This window comes from Salvelinus sp. IW2-2015, linkage group LG32 (genome assembly GCF_002910315.2).
Source record: "Salvelinus sp. IW2-2015 linkage group LG32, ASM291031v2, whole genome shotgun sequence".
Taxonomy (NCBI): Eukaryota; Metazoa; Chordata; class Actinopteri; order Salmoniformes; family Salmonidae; genus Salvelinus; species Salvelinus sp. IW2-2015.
This window is the reverse complement of record NC_036871.1, coordinates 25,935,078-25,954,534: the sequence shown is the minus strand read 5'-3', so window position 1 is coordinate 25,954,534 and position 19,457 is coordinate 25,935,078. Positions and strand designations below refer to the sequence as shown.

The window sequence follows — 19,457 nt, the reverse complement described above, 5'->3', positions numbered from 1 at the left end:
CTCAAGCAACACTTTTATTTTTTGTTTTAGGCTGTTTGTTGTATGCCTTTAATTAATATTTTAATTTAAAAAATGTGCTCTTTCATTAGCGCCCAGAGACTCTTGATCTAACACTTCAACATAAAAGTTGTGTAGTTGAGTTAAATAAAGCAATATCAAATTGTCTTTATCATAAATGGCTTCTATGGGTGGTTATATATAATGCTTATTGTATACACGGGCCTGGGTGGATTCATGGTTTAAATGCCACATATCGCTTATTCTGGGAGGTTGTTTGTGAATTCCGCGGTTGAGAAGGAGAGATTTGGCAGAGCAGCAACACCACAGCTGGAGGGGACGCCCTGACAGTGTGTGTGTGTGTGTGTGTGTGTGTGTGTGGTGTGTGTGTGTGTGTGTGTGTGTGGTGTGGTGTGTGTGTGTGTGTGTGTGGTGTGTGTGGTGTGTGTGTGAGGAGAGAGAGCACACACCGCGCCGCGTGAGTGGGTTGGTTGAAGCAATGCCTTATTAAATTTGATACTACAACAACAACAGAAATCTCTGGGGAACTACCCGTTCTCTCTATGACCCCTGGCTTGCTGTATGCCCTATGGTAGCAGCACTATTCCGTCGCTAGCAAATAACAACCCAAAAGACCTACTGAAACATCTCACTAGAATTTTCCAAACCCTAACCCAAGCTGAGATTGACATGGCCATTCTTAGCAGTATGAGAATCTATGTGCCTTTGGTTCATCAAAAGGAGATGCTATCCTTCATATCCTCTGTTCGCCACAGTAAATAAAGAATTTTTCCATACAACTTGCCCTGGTGCAAATCTTTCTTATGAGTAATGGGTCCCACTGCCACATAAACCAGGCCAGTGACGACTGACTGTGTGTATGTCAATGTAATCACGCTGTGGTCCCTATATGATACAGTACAGAATGAGGTGGGCCAACCAGCGCATAGGACTATGAATCTGTCATGCTCTGCAGTACTGAGACTAGCATGACGTTTATAGGGTTGCTGAGAGATCTGTTTCACTGGAAAAAATACTGCAGTTATCACTTCCCACTGGGCACGGACTGGTTGAATCAACATTGTTKGCATGTGATTTCAAAGAAATGATGTTGAACCAACGTGGAAAAGATGCTGAATTGACATCTGTGCCCAGTGGGTTGGCTCTCTAAGGAATGATCCATTCATTCATTTATAAAAAATAAGCACTGACTGAACCAGATGCGGTTTGATTGATTTTACCTGAGTGTACCTGTGTTGGTTAAACTGGAGCTTGGTTAAGGAGTTGCTCCTGACAGGGATAGCCTACATGTGGCCCAGAGATTTTACTGATCAGAAAAAACGCCCTAGTAATGGCACATTGGACAATGTAAGCAGATAAATTCCTCCTAAAACTCATAAAACTGACATGCTATACTACTGACCCAGATATGGCTTGGTAACTGGATGAACTTGTTTGTTAGTTATGGTGGATCATGTGATAGTAAGTTAGAGTGATTGGAAGCTGTATCTTCCACACTGTAATGAGGAGAAATAAGTCAGAGTGACTGCTGTTACCTTCCCCGTCATTGATGTTCTGGTAGGAGTCCCATCGTGTCAGAGGGTCGGCTGTGTTGTAGTCCACACTGACGTCTGCCCCGTTCTGCCAGCGCTCTGCACCTAGACCAATCAAAACCGGGGATTCACTCTGAGATGCTCTTATATGGTTCTTATATGGTCCAATCAACAGCAAGGGATCAGTGGGGCAATCTTATAGGTTTAAACTTTTGAGGAACACTGTTGGAAAGAAGCCTGTTTTGTTTCTTTCCTAGAAGTGATTTGTGGCCGGAGTGTTTTCATCTTCAAACTGAGGTGAAGGAATGTAACTTTTTACTAGTTGTGTAGACCACACATATGCTCGGACACATGCATGAGCTCACACACGCACGCACGCACACGCACGCACTCACGCACGCGCGCACGCACGCACGCACGCATGCACACACACACACACAAACACACACTCCCTACACGCCCTCCTGTGGGGCTGGGAGGCAGGGCATGCTATGCTCTTTTACCTATCTGTCAGTACACACTTCACACTACATTTCCCCTCTACGGAATTCCACATCCTCATCTCGGCAGGGGGAAGAGGGGGAAGGAGGGGGGATCGAGGGGGAAGCTAGGTAGTGAAAGCACCATGTGTCTGGAGGTTTTCAAACCCTCCTGCTTTTCTAACTGGGTTAAGGAGTTAGAAAAATACCTGGGATCTTCTCCGGGCCCTCGGAGAACACAAGCTCTACTTTCCCGTAATCAGGAAATCTAGGTTCTGCAGAGTCAACACAAAGGAATGCTGTGAGTGTGGCTGCGTTGGAACGCAACGGAAAGATGAATGATGCTGCATATGTGGTTTTTATAAAGGAAAATTAAGTCCAACAGAGACATTCTCTAGGCCGTTCCAGGTGTGTGTGTGTGTGTATACCTTTATTGGCAGTCTCCATGTCCTCCTTCTCGAACACCAGGTTGTAGCCCTGCACTGCTCCCGTGTGGAACTGGAGCCGGAAGATCACCTCACGCTCCCAAGTGACATCACTCTTATGGTAACATTTCACCTGCAGGAACAGGGGTAGACAGGGTGTAACAGCAATTTGTGTGGGTATTCATGTGACCTTTATTAAGTCAGTTGTTGGCATCTGCTATGTTTCTTACCATTTTAAATGTGTAAGTCTTCTGTTAATGTTATCTATCATGACTTCCATCATTCTTTTTGTATGGTATACCCAGTACATTCCATAGGATATGTTATGTGATGCTATGAGAAGTTGTTCTTACCATTATGTCTCCCTTTAGCAGCTGAGCAGGTTCCAGACTGATGCATATCCTGTCTCTGTGTCCAGGCCCAATGTGACTGGGTAATAGAGACAAACAACCAATCAGAGAGAACAGTCTATGACCAATCACTGACATTCACAGAAAGTGAATTAGAACAACAACCAATTATGCTTCAAAGAAAATGGTATCACTTATTGTGAAAAAGAATTGGAAACAAGTTGTTAAACGTATGCTTACTAGACCCCTGAGGAGTAGACAGCTTGCATTCCCTGGTAGACCTTCAGATATGGGCGACACACTTAAAAAAAGAGAAATAGAAAAGAGTGGAATTCAGCAGAAAGAGCGGGGATCAAAATGAACAAGTGTTATGCTTAGGTGACCTTTTGAAATGACATTGTATCAATATACTGCATCATGAATTCATTTATGTTATACTGTATCATGTATTAATTCATGTTGGTACCTCAATCAGCCTGACTAACCGGTGTGTGTATGTGTATGTAGCCTCGCTACTTTTATAGCCTCGGTACTGTATATAGCCTGTCTTTTTACTGTTGTTTTATTTCTTCACTTACCTATTGTTCACCTAATACCTTTTTTGCACTATTGGTTAGAGCCTGTACGTAAGCATTTCACTGTAAGTTCTACACCTGTTGTATTCGGTGCACGTGACAAATAAACTTTGATTTGATTTGAGCTCACCCACCGCCGATGGCCAATGCGCTCATGCCAAAAGCCTATGTCTCTCTTGTTCTACTTTGTTAAACAATGCTGTTCGCTCAATAGGCCTATTTAAAAGTTGATCACATATTTGGTAGCCTACAGACAGAATAGACAGATTCTCTTTTCAGCAGAATCCATTTGCTTTCAAACCTGTGTTTTACCGCAATGTTTGGCTATTTGAAATATTGCAAAAAGCCTGTTTTGGCTGCATGCTGTTCACTGACAGATTTGCCGCACGTTCCAGACTGTAGGCATGCCTTGTGATTGGGCTACACACAATCTGCAGCTAGGCAAAAAAGTTTAAACGTTTTGATCTGTGGCTAAATTATAGGTCTAATCCTGGTGTGGTATTCAGAATGATTTCATTTCTTTCTGAACAGACAGCAGTAATTATATAACTTTGGCRAATGTATTTCAATTTATCAGGGGTGCTGCGACACCTCCAGCACCCTTCCTCCAGCTACACTCAGAAAAAGGGTTCCAAAAGGGTTCTGCAGCCTTCCCCATAGGATAACCCTTTTGGTTCCAGGTAGAACTATTTTGGGTTCCATGTAGAACCCTCTGTGGAATGGGTCTATCTGGAACCAAATGGATTATACCTGGAACAAAAAGGGGTTCTCCTATGGGGACAGCCGAAGAACCCTTTGTGGTACTGTATAGCATATTTTTAGCTAAGAGTGTATGATTCTAAAGGAAATAAATGATGAAGTGCAACGCTGGAGAGATGAGAATTGCAGGCGCGTGTCTATCAGAGCAGAGAGAGGGAGAGATCACAGAAAGTGAATGTCATTCTAGTTCTGTGAGAGATACAGGTGTGCTTCTCTCTCACCACAGCAATGGTCTATACAGATTACAATGTTGCCCAACCAATCAATTCTTAGAATATCAGGTACGTTTTCACATTACGTATTACGTTTTTTAGGTGGCAGGAGAATTACAGAGAAGGCAAATTGAATTATCTCTGATAAATTTTATTATAATTTTTTACATTGCAAACAGTGACAATTATTTTTCATGCCAAGAGAGGAACTGATCCTGGCAAATGGGTTTCGGAACAAAACAGTCCAAATTTGAGAGGTGCCAGATCCTGTTCCGTCAGGATCCGGCTCAAATTAGGGCACTGGTTCCATCTCATAAAAATAACCCTTTTGAGATGGAACCGTTGCCCTAATTTGAGCCGGATCCTGACGGAACAGGATCTGGCACCTCTCAAATTTGGACTGTTTTGTTTTTGTTGTTTGTTTGTCTTTGTTGTTTATTTGAAATGTGTAAAAAAAAACATTTGTTTATGTAAAAAAAAAATGGGTGTGGATTCCCTTACTACAGACCATAAAAAAGTTATTCTGTGGTGCGTATTTACATATGTGCATGTGCGTGTATACATGTGTGCTTCAGTCCGTGTGAAAGGAGAGGTTCATATAGATCTCAGAGAAGCCCACTTCTTTCTAGATAGCCTCATAGGGATTTTATTGGTAGTTATTTGTCAGACTTTTAGCTTCTGCAGATGTAGGATCTTAACTTGAGCCAGTTTGCCACAGCAGGAAAATAATCCTGCAGMAACAGGAAATGTTTATTATTATGTGGATTATAATGAATGGACATTTTTGTAAGGGTTTATACATTTTTTGTAAGGGAAAATCATGTCTATAATGTCAAAGTAAAAACAACAAACTTCAGAAGCCTTTTTAAAACTCAGATACACTACAAGTTTCGAATATCCTGCATTGTAGGAACGTTTTCTGCAACATAGTGATCAAATTGACTGAGTGGGATATTTAGATTTGTATCTCCTAGTCGGCCAATAGGTGAACAAAAGAGTGTTTTCAGTTACCTCCTGCAGGGTTGAAGTTGGGTATCCCATGAAGAATGATGCAATGCAGGAACAGTGGAGAAGCATTCATTTTCATCGACCCACTCAGGAGGCTGTTCAGGATCCAAACATACCTGGCATGAAAGAATAGAAGAGATATAGTAATCCACACAATAGCTAGCTAGATGATCCTCACTAACTAAACCCCTTTGCATGTAGGTTACAGTGGACAACAACAGATCACTTACAACACTGACATCAATGGATAAGTCCATCCATGACAATTGCAACCCAGTTACTGAAGCACACATGGGAAAAGGACCGCTCTGAGATGCATTGAGCCTGTGTGTTTGTGATGGGGATATTCTTTATGAGGCGCCCACAGCGTGACTGTGTCACAGGGATTCAGTGTGATGCAGCAGGATTAGATTGCACCAGGTCACCACAGGATCCCATTCTGTTTCAATTACACACAATGGAGCGACTATCACAGGCCCTTTTCTATGGGAATGGACAAACAAGACCAAGACACGCAATAGGTTTTCTATTGGTCTTGGTGGGACTGGGACCTGAACTTGCCCTAACATGGGCAGAAAGGGGTGTGTATAGACCTGTGTGTGTGTGTGTGTGTGTGTGTGTGTGTGTGTGTGTGTGTGTGTGTGTGTGTGTGTGTTGTTGTGTGTGTGTGTGTGTGTGTGTGTGTGTGTGTGTGTGTGTGTGTGGTGTGTGTGTGTGTGTGTGTGTGGGTGCGTGGTGCGTCGTGTGTGCGTGCGCGTGGGCATGCGTGCGTGCGTGCATGTTCTCATGCGTGCGTGTGTGCACGTGCGTGTGTGTGTGTGTAAAGGGGTGGGGAGGAATGGAGGCAGATGAAGGAGGGTGTGGGAAAACACCTTTACCTCACCATCCATATCACACAATGAGCATTTCCTCAGTACTAGAGAGTAGATGAATATTGTGCCTGAGAAGAGGCCATACCTTTTCTGAGAAGGTGTCATCAATGCTGAGACCTTGTCGTCATAGTACTTCCTCATTGCAAAGCGGTCCAGGGCCTGATCAGCACTATGTGAGACAGACACAGACATGGTTTAGGCTTAAACACTGACTTACCCTCCTCCTGTTTAGGCTTAAACACTGACTTACTCTACTGTTTAGGCTTAAGCACTGACAGGGTAAACACTCCTGACAATGATGGTAAGTAAGCTTTAGTTAAGACCTTTAGTTTTAAATAAGGGAACAGTGAACTAAACTGAACTGAGCGTAAGTCCTCAGCCTATACCAGAGACCCTCCTGGCTGACAGAGTAGAGGTACTCACACTGTAAACAAACATTGGCACTTATTCAATACATATCCTGTTTCTCTCTGACATGCACTCATGCACACGCATACACACATGCGCACACACAGACATGTGAGCATGCACACACTGACAGCGATGAAGAGAGAAAGTCAATCCAGAGTAAACAAAAAGGAGAGGAGGAGAGGAGAAAGAGGTCAGAGTGTGTACCCAGTTACTGCTGTACCAACAGGCCTAAAACCAACAGGCGCTGGAGGCTTTTCACTAGAGGTCTCTCTCTCCGTCTTTTTCTCTCTTCCTCATCTGTCTCTCCATCTCTCTCCTTCCCCCACCATATATCTCCCTCTAAATCCCCCTGCCTCTCTCTGCCTCTCTTCTTCTTCCCCCTCACTTTCTTTCCTTCCCTCACCGTCCTCACTCTTTTTCTGTTCTACTCTCTCTCTCCCCTTCCCTCTTTATCAGTCTCTCTCTCCCCACTATCTCCCACGTTGATTGGCCTGCCCCAGCAAGGCCTGGGCCAATGTGTACCCATATCACACGGGGGCTGTTTGCAGAAAGGATCTCCATAAGCGCATAAGACAAGACACACACAAACACACACAGCACTTCCCTTCACCTTATAAACCACTTTCTCGCTAAATGTTTGCAGTCAGTTCTTGACTTTAGGGATTAGCTGAGTTGCAGCTGCTCTGAATATCCTTTCAGAGTGTAAATGACTTTCATCTTTGTTTGTGTAACTTTATCCACTTAGAAGAACTGCATGTGCTCGAGGGGAAATTATTTTCTACTCAAGTGCCTTACTGAAACTCATATTTAATTGCTAAATTAATTTCCAGCTCCATTCAGGGAAAATTACATTGATCTTTGTGATAAACGGCAGTTTCTGTCATAAGCTGACTGTCATGACTGTCTAGTATTGTCTATGTTGATTCAGAGTGTGTAATTCTGTAAGCGTGACTCATGACTTGTGGCTTGCCTTTGATCCCACAACCATAAGTATTGATTGTTTGACTCACATTCTGAATTACTGTGGAATTCAGTGAAAGGGCTGAGTGGGCCAGTAGTGGTCAGACAGTGAAATAGATTAACTTTGTTTCTAGGCCTATATTTATCTGAGACATTTGGTTGGAGTTGACAAGGAGTTTGGACCCAAACATTCAATCAGTGCTACTCACTCCTGAGGTCAGATATTTTGGTTAGAGTGAAGTCATATTTCACAATGCTAAACCTCAATAAATGAAAATATTGATAAAAAGCTACATGAGATGGCATTTTTTGCAGCAGTTACCTGGCAGATATGTCAGTGAAATGCACGAACGATGAGATGACCACTCCAATTCTGCTTTTCCCACCCTGAAATACAAGACAGAGACAAGATGTCAAATTCATTCATATTTGTGTGCCAATGCTTAGGCATAATCATTTGCAACAGTAACAGGTAGTGTTATTAGATTATAAATAAACACTGTGTTGGAATGGTGTGGGCATACCCCAACTATAGAATGGTGTGGGCGTATACCGGTCATTAAAAATATTCATGCGAGTTCACAGCTGATTGTACATGCTTGCTATTTCCTCAGCAGCATGAGGAAATAGCAAAACATTTGGAAATGGTCTGTTTGAGATAAGTTTGAGGTTGTGTTTTTGAAGTGTTTTTTTGCTCAAATGTATGCTTTGACCACAAATAGTATGAGACAAGTCAACAACATTATTTGGGTATGAGTTAACAGAATTTAAATAAGTTCGATTTTTTACTGGACAGTGACTTTATATGATACGGTGAGACAAGTGATCTTTGTCCAGAAGAAAATAACTGAGAGATGATGAGAGGGTGATGACAGAGTGATGATGTTTATGCTCACCCTGCAGTGTATGACCACCACATGTAGAGGGTCAGTGTTGAGCCAGCCTTCCATGGCCTTACAGATGGTACAGATCTTATCCAGAGGAGGGGCATGCAGGTCAGGCCAGCCCGTGTCCAGAGTCTGCAAACACAAGGTAAGTCACACACACTCTGTTATAGATAGTTCTAATCAATAAAACCTCTATACAACCTAAACAATCTATTTAGCACGCACAGAGTCTCCAGAAATCCTAGAGACAGCCTTTCTAAATCAAAGGGTTATCTAGTGAGACAGTTGTTCAAACATATACGTTTGAGATCCATGTGGCCACTTATATTCATTGATTTAGCTATAGCAAATACAGCCGAGTCATTCTGCAGCTTGTTGATACCTGTATCTCTTCAGCACCTCGTGTCCTGCCCTATGTTTTGTTTATGTTGCACATTTGTAAAAAGACAGTAWGGTTGCTTTACCTTAGGGTTCATTTTAGAGAGATCATGTCTCTTCTCCGACAGGTTGATAATCTAGAAAGAAAAAATATATGTACACATGAATACATACATTTATGTTGCAATTTTATTATATGCCTTTTATAACTATCTTATTAAAAAGTAACTGTTTCAACTGTTTTCACTTCCTCTTTCCCATATGMACTAAAGAAGGCTTCACAGCACTCCACACTAAATGGTTGAGCTGAGGTTAAAGTAGGCTCTTGTCCTGTCAACATCACTTCTCTAGAAACCACAAAATGTGTCAATGAGACAATGACATAGGGTGAATAACAGTCACACTTTAAACCAAATAAACAAAGCAAACTTTAGATAAACTTTAATGATCTCACTCTAATAGAAATATGATGTCTGCCACAAGATGTCAAATAAGACAGAAAGGACTAGTATCTCAATAGTCTATGCACTACACGTGAGATGAAGAATGGTGTGAGACACATGCACAAGAGTAGTGTTAACTGACCAGGTAGTTATCAGCGTGCTTGGACTTGAGCATCCGTGTGACATCCTTCAGATTGTGGAGGTAGATCTCTTCTGAGCATGTCCGAGGGAAGGACACGGCGATGATGCGCTCAGTCACGTAGGTCAGGTCAAGTTCGTATCCCTCATCCATTCTCACATCTGGGTCTTCTTCCTGTTGGGAGGGAGGGAAGGAGAGATAGAGAGAGATATAGAGAGATTATATATATATATATATATATATAAGATATATAGAGAGAGAGAGAGAGAGAGAGAGAGGAGAGAGAGAGAGAGAGAGAGAGAGAGAGAGAGAGAGAGAGAGAGAGAGAGAGAGAGAGAGAGAGAGAGAGAGAGAGAGAGAGAGAGAGAGAGAGAGAGAGAGAGAGAGAGAGAGAGAGAGAGAGAAGAGAGAGAAGAGGAGAGAGAGAGAGAGAGAGAGAGAGAGAGAGAGAGAGAGAGAGAGAGAGAGAGAGAGAGAGAGAGAGAGAGATGCCTCAGGGCCTGCAACACACTTTCCTCTGCCCATTGACAGGATGCATGTTTTCACTCTAGTCAATGTTTGATGAGCAAAGTCCTTGGTGTCAGCCATTGTGCTCTGCCACCCCACTGATACCTCTACAATAGGAACACAGGCCTACTGTAGATTGTATGACAAAGAAGGACGTCTGTTTACATTTAACTGTCTGTCTGCACAGGTGCCACACTGACTGCCATTATGCCTCATGATAGGTTACTGCAGATGATGATGAAACACTATTTCCACTTCTATGTTCACTTTAGTTGTATTCCTAATTTCCATTTAATCCATGTAAAAAGTAACTGTTTTTGAATATGAAAACAAGGAAATAGTCACCAACTGATCATTCTCAAGTTCGCCCAGTAAAAACAAGACAATGAAACAAAAGAAAACATGAAAACTCCGTTGTCTTCCAGTTGAAACCAGTCATGTGCTGTGTAGCCCTGAAATATGGCATGTTCCTCTGACCTCATGGTCATGAACTTCCGGTGTAGCTGCTGGGGAGAGAGAAAGAGAGCGGGAGAGAGAGGCTTCCCCCACTCATCCACACATTTCTTATCTATCCATCTGTGATCTGTGTTTTGGCCTAGTGCTCTGTCTTTCCTGTCAGCTGGGGAATAGGGAAGTGATTCTTTAAACAACAGGCAGGCAGTTAACTGGCGCCCCTGCGAAGATCATCCATCCAAAATACCACAATACAAATCCCAGCGTGAATTCTTCTAGGAATCATTTTCACATCAGAATCATGTTCTATTTCTAGGTCATTCTATCAGTTTTATAACAACGAGAATCAAAGTAAGGAATCAAACCGAAAGAAGTTTCATAAGTTCACAACACACTGAGATCAGTATTTATTTCACGTTAGTTACCACAGAGGGATAGCTTTGGCATGGCTGTGTAGAGATAGAATTACGAAACAACAAAACTCTCAATATCTACGTGTCAGTCTATTGCATGCCTGTCTATCTAATCTAGACCAACAGGATGACCACAAATAGTCAGCTTGGAATGTATTTCTGCTCCCACCCCAACACCACACACTCCCAACGATAAAGGGAGTGAATCGAAATGTCGGGTTTCAGTCCGGTCACCTGATTGTTTGTTGTGATTAACAGTGAAAAGGCCTGAATGTGCCTGTTACAGTTTTTTACAATCACTATGGCACTAATTTCGGAACCTTGATGTAATTTTTCAAAACTCTAGACACAAAACTCACAACCAATGATCAAAATGTAAATTTTTTAAAACTCTAACATTTTTTCCAATTGCTTGGATACAATACACATAAAGCTAAGATCATTTGTTCATTGAACTAAAATCACATGTTCAAAATGCTACAACATAACAAAATGCAATTCACACATTACATCTGAGATGACTGTCTAGTCATTTCATTACAATGATCTAACTATCAATTGATACAACTGCTCAAAATGATAAGTAACTGTTGCGTTACTCTTAATGCATAGTTTTACGGAAACTGACGAACAATATTCCATGTTTAGATCATGAAAGTTTCAGGATAACGAGATCCATTGACACCAATTACCGTGGAACATGAATCAATTGGACTACATTATCTATGGATGTAATATTTCATYATCATTCTTTATCAGACACTGTTTCTATGGTCCTATGTACCACTTTTCCAGACCATGTTTTCAGATTTGAGATTACTGTACACTCACCGGCCACTTTATTAGGTACATCTATCTAGTACTGGGTAGGACCCCCTTTTGCCTCCACAACAACCTGAATTATTCACGGTGTTGTACATTAAGAGATGCCCTTCTGCACACCACTGTTTTAAACAGCTGTTATTTGAGCGTGTGTGGCCTTTCTGTTAGCTTGAATGAGTCTGGACATTCTCTTCTGACCTCTCTCATTAACAAGGTGGTTTTGCCCACAGAACTGCCGCTCACTGAATGTGTTTTGTTTATCGCACCATTCTCTGTAAACTCTAGAGACTGTAGTGCGTAAAAATCCCAGGATGGCAGCTGTTTCTGAGATGCTGGAATCACCATGTGTGGCATCAACAATCATACCAGGGTCAAAGTTGCTTAGATTACGCATCTTGCCCGTTCTAATGTTAGGTCGAACAACATCTAAAGCTCTCTACTCTATATACTGTATATATTGAGTTGCAGGCAGCCACATGATTCGCTGTTCGAATGTAACCGTCCTTGATGAGCTAAATCAGGTCTTTAGAGCTGATGGCATGACCTATGTCATTGTGTGGGATAATGTCAGGTTCCACCATGCTCAAATGGTGCAAGCATGGTTTCAGGCCCATCCACAATTTACCACCCTGTRCTTACCCCMWTACTCTCCTTTCCTTAACCCGATTGRGGAATYTTTCTCCACATRRAKGTKGAAGGTATATGATAGGCGCCCTCACGAACAAGCCACCCTTCTCCAGGCCATGGATGACGCATGCAATGACATCAYGGCAGACCAGTRTCAGGCCWGGATTCRCCATGSCTGAAGATTCTTCCCAAGATGTTTGGCTAATGAAAACATCCATTGTGATGTGGATGAGAACCTGTGGCCAAATCCACAAGACAGGGTTGAGGGAAATATAGAAGTACAGTAATCAATCYTTTGTTTTGCTTYTTACAGTAAGCCAGGTGAGGAACACTGCAGTTGACCTTTAACWGTTKTWYMTTTTTTTGTAGCWAATTATTTTYGCTTTGATTCAAAGAAACCKATGTTGTGATTTTATTGTATTTCATCAATAAATTTCATATTTTGTTCAATGATTCCACTGTGTCTGTAGTATTCTCTCTACTAGTCCTTTTACAGTGATGCATTTACATGTAGTAGCATAATGAAACATATTTTGTACTACAATATTTAATGATTGTACGAACAACTACACAGTGAAACTATCGGTATCTTGTGTGTGGGTGATCTAAATGAATGTTCCTATGGTATTTCATAATAAATGAGTTATTTGAACCGATGATTCTGCAAGTACAAGGTTTCTTTAACGATAAGAATGCACAATGCAATGTTTTGAACATTGGACAGCCAGTGTTACAAGTGATGACCGTTTTGAGTTTTGTGTCTAGAGTTTTGGAAAAGGACCACAAGGTTCTGAAATTAGTGCCAAAGTGATTGTTAAAAACTGTAATCAAGTCTGAAGTGACTGCAGGCTAAAGTCAAACACTTTGAAGGACTCTGGAGAAAGGGGCCAGGACCGTAAAACCAGGGGGCCGTGGACTACTGCACACAGGGGCTTAAACCCCTCGGAGAAGAATGAAAAGGGGCCGTGTGTGTGTGTGTGTGTGTGTGTGCGTGCGTGCATGTGTGTGTGTGTGCGTGTGTGTGTGTGTGTAGGGGGTGTCACAAGGGTCTGCAGTTAGTGTAATAGCAGGGTATGTCCATTTTCTCCGGGAGCTGCAGGAAAAACTGTCTATCAGAAATGTATGAAACGGTTGACCGGCCAACACTTGAGGGTTGTGTTTTCAGTGGCGGAGCATAGTACCAGAGAGAGGAGATGGGTAACCACCAGTACTTAACCTTCAATCCCCAAGCCGTAAGATTGCCAAATAGAGAACAAAATGGCTACACGGACTACCTGAGTTGACCCTTGTATTTTTTACATTTTTTTGCACTGTCTCTATGCACACTCAAAGGACTCTACACACTCACGCACACTGACACTCCAACACACAAACACAGACACACATACATACAAACACACACACGCAAATACACGCAAACGCACACTTAATTTGCTCACACAAATAACATTTATACTGACTCTACACACACGCACACACACTCACACACAAACATCACATACACTCTGTTTGTCATGTATTTTGATGCCTAGTCAACTTACCCCTTATACATACAGTACTGTATCTATCTATATCACTCCAGTATCCCTGCACATTGTAAATATGCTATTGGAACTGACCCTGTATGTGTGTTTCTGTTACTTTTAGTGCTACATTGATGTTGATGACTTTATTTGGGGTAAAGCGCTCACAAGAAAGACATTTCACTGTACTTAATAAAGTTATTCAAAACGCTGAGGTTAAAGTCTGTTTGAGTTGGAAGTCTGTTTGAGGTTAAAGTCTGTGTTTGATAGTCAGCCCTTGATAAGGTATTTGATAGAATCAATGTGGGCAAAGTCTTCCTCATCCCATGAAGCTCTATGGAGGKTAGGCCTACATTCATTATTTTATAAAGACTATCCTACTTTTTTTCAATTGAGATGTTTTCATTTCCAAAACGCAGTCTATTAGATACATCAAACCATATTTCAGAGTATACCTGATGACAAATCTACATTCCGATGTGAGCACAGATATTTTAAAGAAGTTAGGGAAACCTACTCATCTATTTCATGTAATCCTAAAACTCCATAATTTTATACTCAATCACATATCAATATAAATCATCCAGACATACTCTACACTGCGGTAGTTCCTTTCAACTAAACCTCTCTCTCCCATAGTCCCTTTCTGTCTCTCATCAGTCACGTCAGGAAAACAGCAGCGACTTGCCCCAGCATGCACTACAGATCATTGCTCTTTAATTTACAAGGAGTGCTTTTGTTCCTGGTTCAGTGCATGGCGCTCGGCCACAAGGGCATAACACAACAACCATCCCAGGCAGCCGAGCTAAGGATCGGAAAGCACAGCCCACCCATGGCACAATGACTGGGAGTAGACAGTAGAGTAATGGCGGATGAGAAGGCGTAGGCCTAAGCTAAGCAGAGTGGTGTTTGAAAAGTAGGTTGCCAGCAGCAGGCTTCATAGAGAACAAGCTGAAACAGGTATACTAGTGTAGGTAAGGATTCTAGGGGATTTAGGTGTGTCTACTCTGAAACCCCTGGCTGACACAGCCCCTGGAGGTATGGGTAAATGCTGGCTGGGCTGTGGTGCGTGGGCGCTGTCAGCGAGGCTTAGATGTATATATATCACTCAGCACTGTGAGGCCTGGGACTGCGTCTCAATAGTCTCCAATGGTTTCCTTTCTTTCAGTCATCATGAAGGAGAGGTCTGAGGCGAAGAGAGGTACCACCTCAGATTATTGATACCCAGCCCTGATCAGTCCTGGAAACTACACCTCTCACCTGGCTGTAGTTGACACTGCATGGAATATTCCATCTTAAATTGCAGGGGAGTTAAATTKAACCTTTATTTAATTAGGCAAGTCAGTTAAGAACAAATTCTTATTCACAGTGACAGCCTACGCAGAGGAAACACTGAGCGCTGTTGACATGCTGAGGATAAAATCCACCAACTAGTAATCAATGTTGGTCAGCCTCAGAGGATGGAAACATGGCCCAATCATGTGAACAGTGACATCATGGTTGTTTTCATTTTTAAGCACATGTTGGTGACAATGGTTGACAAAAACCAAAAAAGGCATTAATAAATAATAAAGTCATCCAATTGGGATAATAGGGCTGGACGACAGCAACAAAGTCCAATTAAGACATCCAAGTTTTGTTTGTATGTTATTAGTCCGGTTGCTACACGTCTTCAGAATCCTCAGTTACATTTTCCATGAAAGGCACATTGGGGTGATCATGATGGAGTGGAGACTGTGTGTATGTGTGACTGTGAGAGTGATTTGTTAAGAAACACCATATATATGGATGGATATTGAAATTAAGCATTAGATGTGGATGAAACTCAAGAGAAGTGAAACAAGCATAAACTATGGCTGTTAAAGGAATGGAAAACCCGAGAGAGAGAGTCCTTGGTGTAGAGGGAAAAGGAGCAGCACATGAAACAGCTTAAGGTGAGGGAAGCAGTATAATCCTTTAAAGACAGTGTCTAAAACCACACGGAGGGGATAAAACTCACTCTGCAGCCATAAAGTCCACAGTGCTTACTACCACAGCTGGCCATCTTTAGAAGTCCTAATCATTGTATTATTGGTAAATATCATTCATATATCCTGACTTACCAAGCAGGTACTATTTTAACAGCAGTGTCTGGCCAGAAACCAGATCAATAACTACAATAACAGCCATGTCTTATTAAATTAGGCATATTTCAATGGACCAGTAGATCAGTCAATAAATACGGGAGGTATTGAACAGGGAAAGAATGTAGTGAACAAAGTCCATGATTTAAAGATCAATGGGTTAGTAGTTGGCAACAAATAGGCACCRTCTACTCAATCATTTGACTGCTCAGGCGTAGCTAATATTCCTCATTGGATGTTGGTTCACCACACTATTACTTTCTTAGGATATATTGCCAACATGTGATGGCCAACAATCACCCCTTGGCTGGCTCGTGGTAAGTTCCATTCCTTGACATCAAATTTAGAAGTGTTCCTATTGGCTGGCCTTGGTTCATGACTGACAGTTTGTGGCAGTGCAGTCCATTATTGGGTTAGTTGAGAATTCACCATGGTCACATTAAACCAAAATATGTTCCAGTGGTGAAAAGTAGAGCAGACGGATCTCCACCAACTTAACACTCCAGAAAAGAAACTCCCAGTTCTCTCTGAACCAAACATTGCCAAAACCCAAATCTATGGTCAATAAAGTAGAGTCAGCCTCTCCACCAGGACCTAAAGTTTATATGGTATTAACAAGTCGAATGTGCCATACTTCCATTTATGAATAGTGGAATGAAGGATGAAAGCTAGATAAACAAAATGTGATATTTCTGCAAGGGAGGATATGGCTCAGTACAGCCCAGCATGGGAGGACTTGGCTGTGCTGTGGACCAATGTAAAAACCAGCCACACGTAGCCTACTGTCTCTCTGGGAGTCCGTGTGTTTGGTCCGGCAGCCAGGGACACATTCATGATCTTCTAAGATGTTTGTCTTCGACCCTCAGCCACACCAAACATGTTTTTTAACGTTTCAGGAAGTCCGGCTGCTTATGGGGAGACTGTTAAGGTGGAATGTTTTTAAATAGGCCCTTGTCATATGTAATTTGCAACCCGTCACTTCACCTTTTAGTACTAGTAGGATCTCCGCTGGCTTTGGGTCACAGAGTTAAGGCCTCTGCAAACAAGCATATGAGTTCAATGGAGTATTGGAATTCTTATATTGTTTCCAATGTTGTCTTTGTGTCTTTCTTGTCCAACTCTATTTTATAGGGAGTGTATAGCACAATATGGAAGGTTGGCATAGCTGAGCCTGCGCTTTAGTTTTGTATGGCTGAGGTTCAACTCTTCACCTCAACACTGCATGTTCTTTGCTTGTGGTGCGGCATATCACTTCTCAGTGCTACTGCTAGGTTGCATAGACTGTGGGCTCCTGAAGGTATTTAGCATTCAAATCTGGACACCATCTAATAACCCACCCTAATTCCCATCAGTCAGTCAGACAGAGCACCATGCATGCTCTTATAGAAGCAGCAGCAGCGCACTTTAAACAGTCAGGGAGGATAACATCTCCCACAAAAACATAACAGACTGGATGGATGAAGTGGCTTTGGGGAGAAGAGGCCATAGTTTGTTCTGCCTGTTTCCTGTCTCGCTCCATGCATTTACGCTGTGGCTTTGAGGCCCATTCAACACCGAAGGGCCGAAATAAACAAAACGGTGGAATCTGTAGGGAAAAAAGCAGCAGGAGGGGGAACTGGAGAAAAGGGGATATTTTTAATGCTGTTTATTTAGCAATTCTGGAACTCAAACATATAGTTGTGTCTCATTTTCACAGGATGTTTTGAAGGGAAATGAAAGCGAGCTGCTTCCCTGCCTCTGGGTGAATCTGTGTGCAGCAGCAGCACCCACCAGCCTCCTAAAGCACCACCTAATTACCACCTTCGTTCCCAAGGTCATAGAGGAATGCGTTCCAAAATGGATTACCCTCCCGTTTTCTCTCTCTCTCATTGCTCTCCCTCTCTTCACTCTGGCTAATGGCTTACATATGTGTGCTGTGTGGCTAGCTGCTCCTTTCTGTGACACTATACTGTCCCAGCAGCCCTCAGCCCTACAGTCAGTCCCTGCCCTGTGAAGAACAGAATGCCTTTTTCTACTTAGCTTACTGTACACACACACTAGCCTTCTTCCAAACCACATTATCAGGGTCCTATCCATCCGTCTCTCAGCTAGCTCTTTGTAATCTCTCTTTTATCAAAGGAGAGAGAGAGACAGAGAAGAGAATTGTTTCTTTCTACACTTGTCTCACAGTTCCTATTGATAGTTAAACATGATCTGTATGTGTGTGTTCTTATGTGTGTGTTCATGGTGCAGTAGAGCTTTTCTTCTGTTTGTTTTAAAGATAGATAGCTACAGGAAGGAGAGAAATTGAGATATCTAGACAGGTAAGGAGGAGGGTGTAGCCAATGTGAGGTAAGAGGGACTCTTGTACATGTCATCAACAATGGCTGCCTAAAAAGTGCAGCCCTGAGGCCTGGAATACCATGCAGAAGCTGTGGCTTGAAGAATACGTGTATCTCTCTTTCGCTTTCCATCTTTTCTTCCTCCCAGCAGACCAGCCATTCAACAAATTTAGTAAATKATATAATGAAAAAAAAAATGCTGCAGACTCATTGAGGACTATGCTAGCTCTGAAAGGTCTCCAGCACAGCAAAGCCCCAAATATCATGGAGTACCAAACCAATACAAAAGAAAGCTTAACCAGTAGGACATTCACAGTGGCGCGATTCTCTCACTGTGTGAAAAGCTGCAGCCAAAGCTTGATGAAGAGATCATGGTTTTTTAATTAACAACACTCACTGTATCATTCAAAGAAATCACACCCACACTGCACGTTGAGTTTGAATGACCCCCTTCTCTCTCTTCAGAATTCCGCCTGCCCCCCCGCTGACACACATACACACACATACACACACACAGACAGACACAAACACACACACACACACACACACACAAGTAGGGCACAGAGCCAAAGTAAATAAAGACTAAGCAATGCCCCCATTTTATATTTTGAATGAATTCCACTGAATGAAATGTGCTTGAACCACAGGATAAAGAGAGAAGCATTGATAACATCACCAGACTGCATGAAACTACTCCAGAACTGATTTGAAGTACTAGCACAACACTAAAACCATCTCCCCTGCAAGTAAAACACTATAAACTACTTAAAACCTTACCGTTTCAAAACTGAAAATAGGAACTTTTATTCTCCTTCTTCCTTTGAAATCCCTTGTCAGTCAGACACTGCTGAAAAAGAGGAGGGTGATAATGTCCAGGCAAAGAAGAGAAGAGAAGATGAGGTTTAGTTTAGGTCCCGTCACACAGGCTTAGAGGAGGCTGACTGGCTCATTCTCCTGTGCTGGAATGCGGTTGCAGGGTGATCAGAGGCACTTCTGTGAGCTCACTTTGTCCGGCTTTGCCTCCCCCACTGCTGCTCCCTCCCAGGCTGTTGCAGCTGACTCCTACTACTGGCTGTTGGCTTCTGTTGGCCGTGTTAAAATGGAAGCCCTGCTCTGTTCCTGAACTGCTGCACTGCTCTGCTCCACTCAACCCCCAACACACTTCCTTCAGTCAGTGAAGGCTGCTAGGTGCTGCCGCAGACACAAGTCCTGGCATGGGA

At 42.4% G+C, this 19,457-nt stretch overlaps 1 protein-coding gene across 3 annotated transcripts in view; it reads right to left on the bottom strand.

Annotated features, from left to right (window-relative positions):
• Positions 1–19,457, bottom strand: part of LOC111956507 (tensin-3) — a 72,171-nt gene extending 52,714 nt beyond the window's left edge. For all 3 annotated transcript variants that reach the window (XM_023976959.2, XM_023976960.2, XM_023976961.2), the window contains exons 1-12: positions 19,015–19,457; positions 9,452–9,622; positions 8,953–9,003; positions 8,498–8,620; positions 7,924–7,988; positions 6,316–6,399; positions 5,362–5,474; positions 3,045–3,105; positions 2,808–2,883; positions 2,458–2,587; positions 2,239–2,304; positions 1,554–1,655 (exon numbers count right to left, since the gene is read on the bottom strand). In XM_023976959.2, the coding sequence (XP_023832727.1) occupies positions 1,554–1,655; positions 2,239–2,304; positions 2,458–2,587; positions 2,808–2,883; positions 3,045–3,105; positions 5,362–5,474; positions 6,316–6,399; positions 7,924–7,988; positions 8,498–8,620; positions 8,953–9,003; positions 9,452–9,601 (1,021 nt within the window). In that variant the 5' untranslated portion in view covers positions 9,602–9,622; positions 19,015–19,457. The remainder of the gene's footprint in view (positions 1–1,553; positions 1,656–2,238; positions 2,305–2,457; positions 2,588–2,807; positions 2,884–3,044; positions 3,106–5,361; positions 5,475–6,315; positions 6,400–7,923; positions 7,989–8,497; positions 8,621–8,952; positions 9,004–9,451; positions 9,623–19,014) is intronic.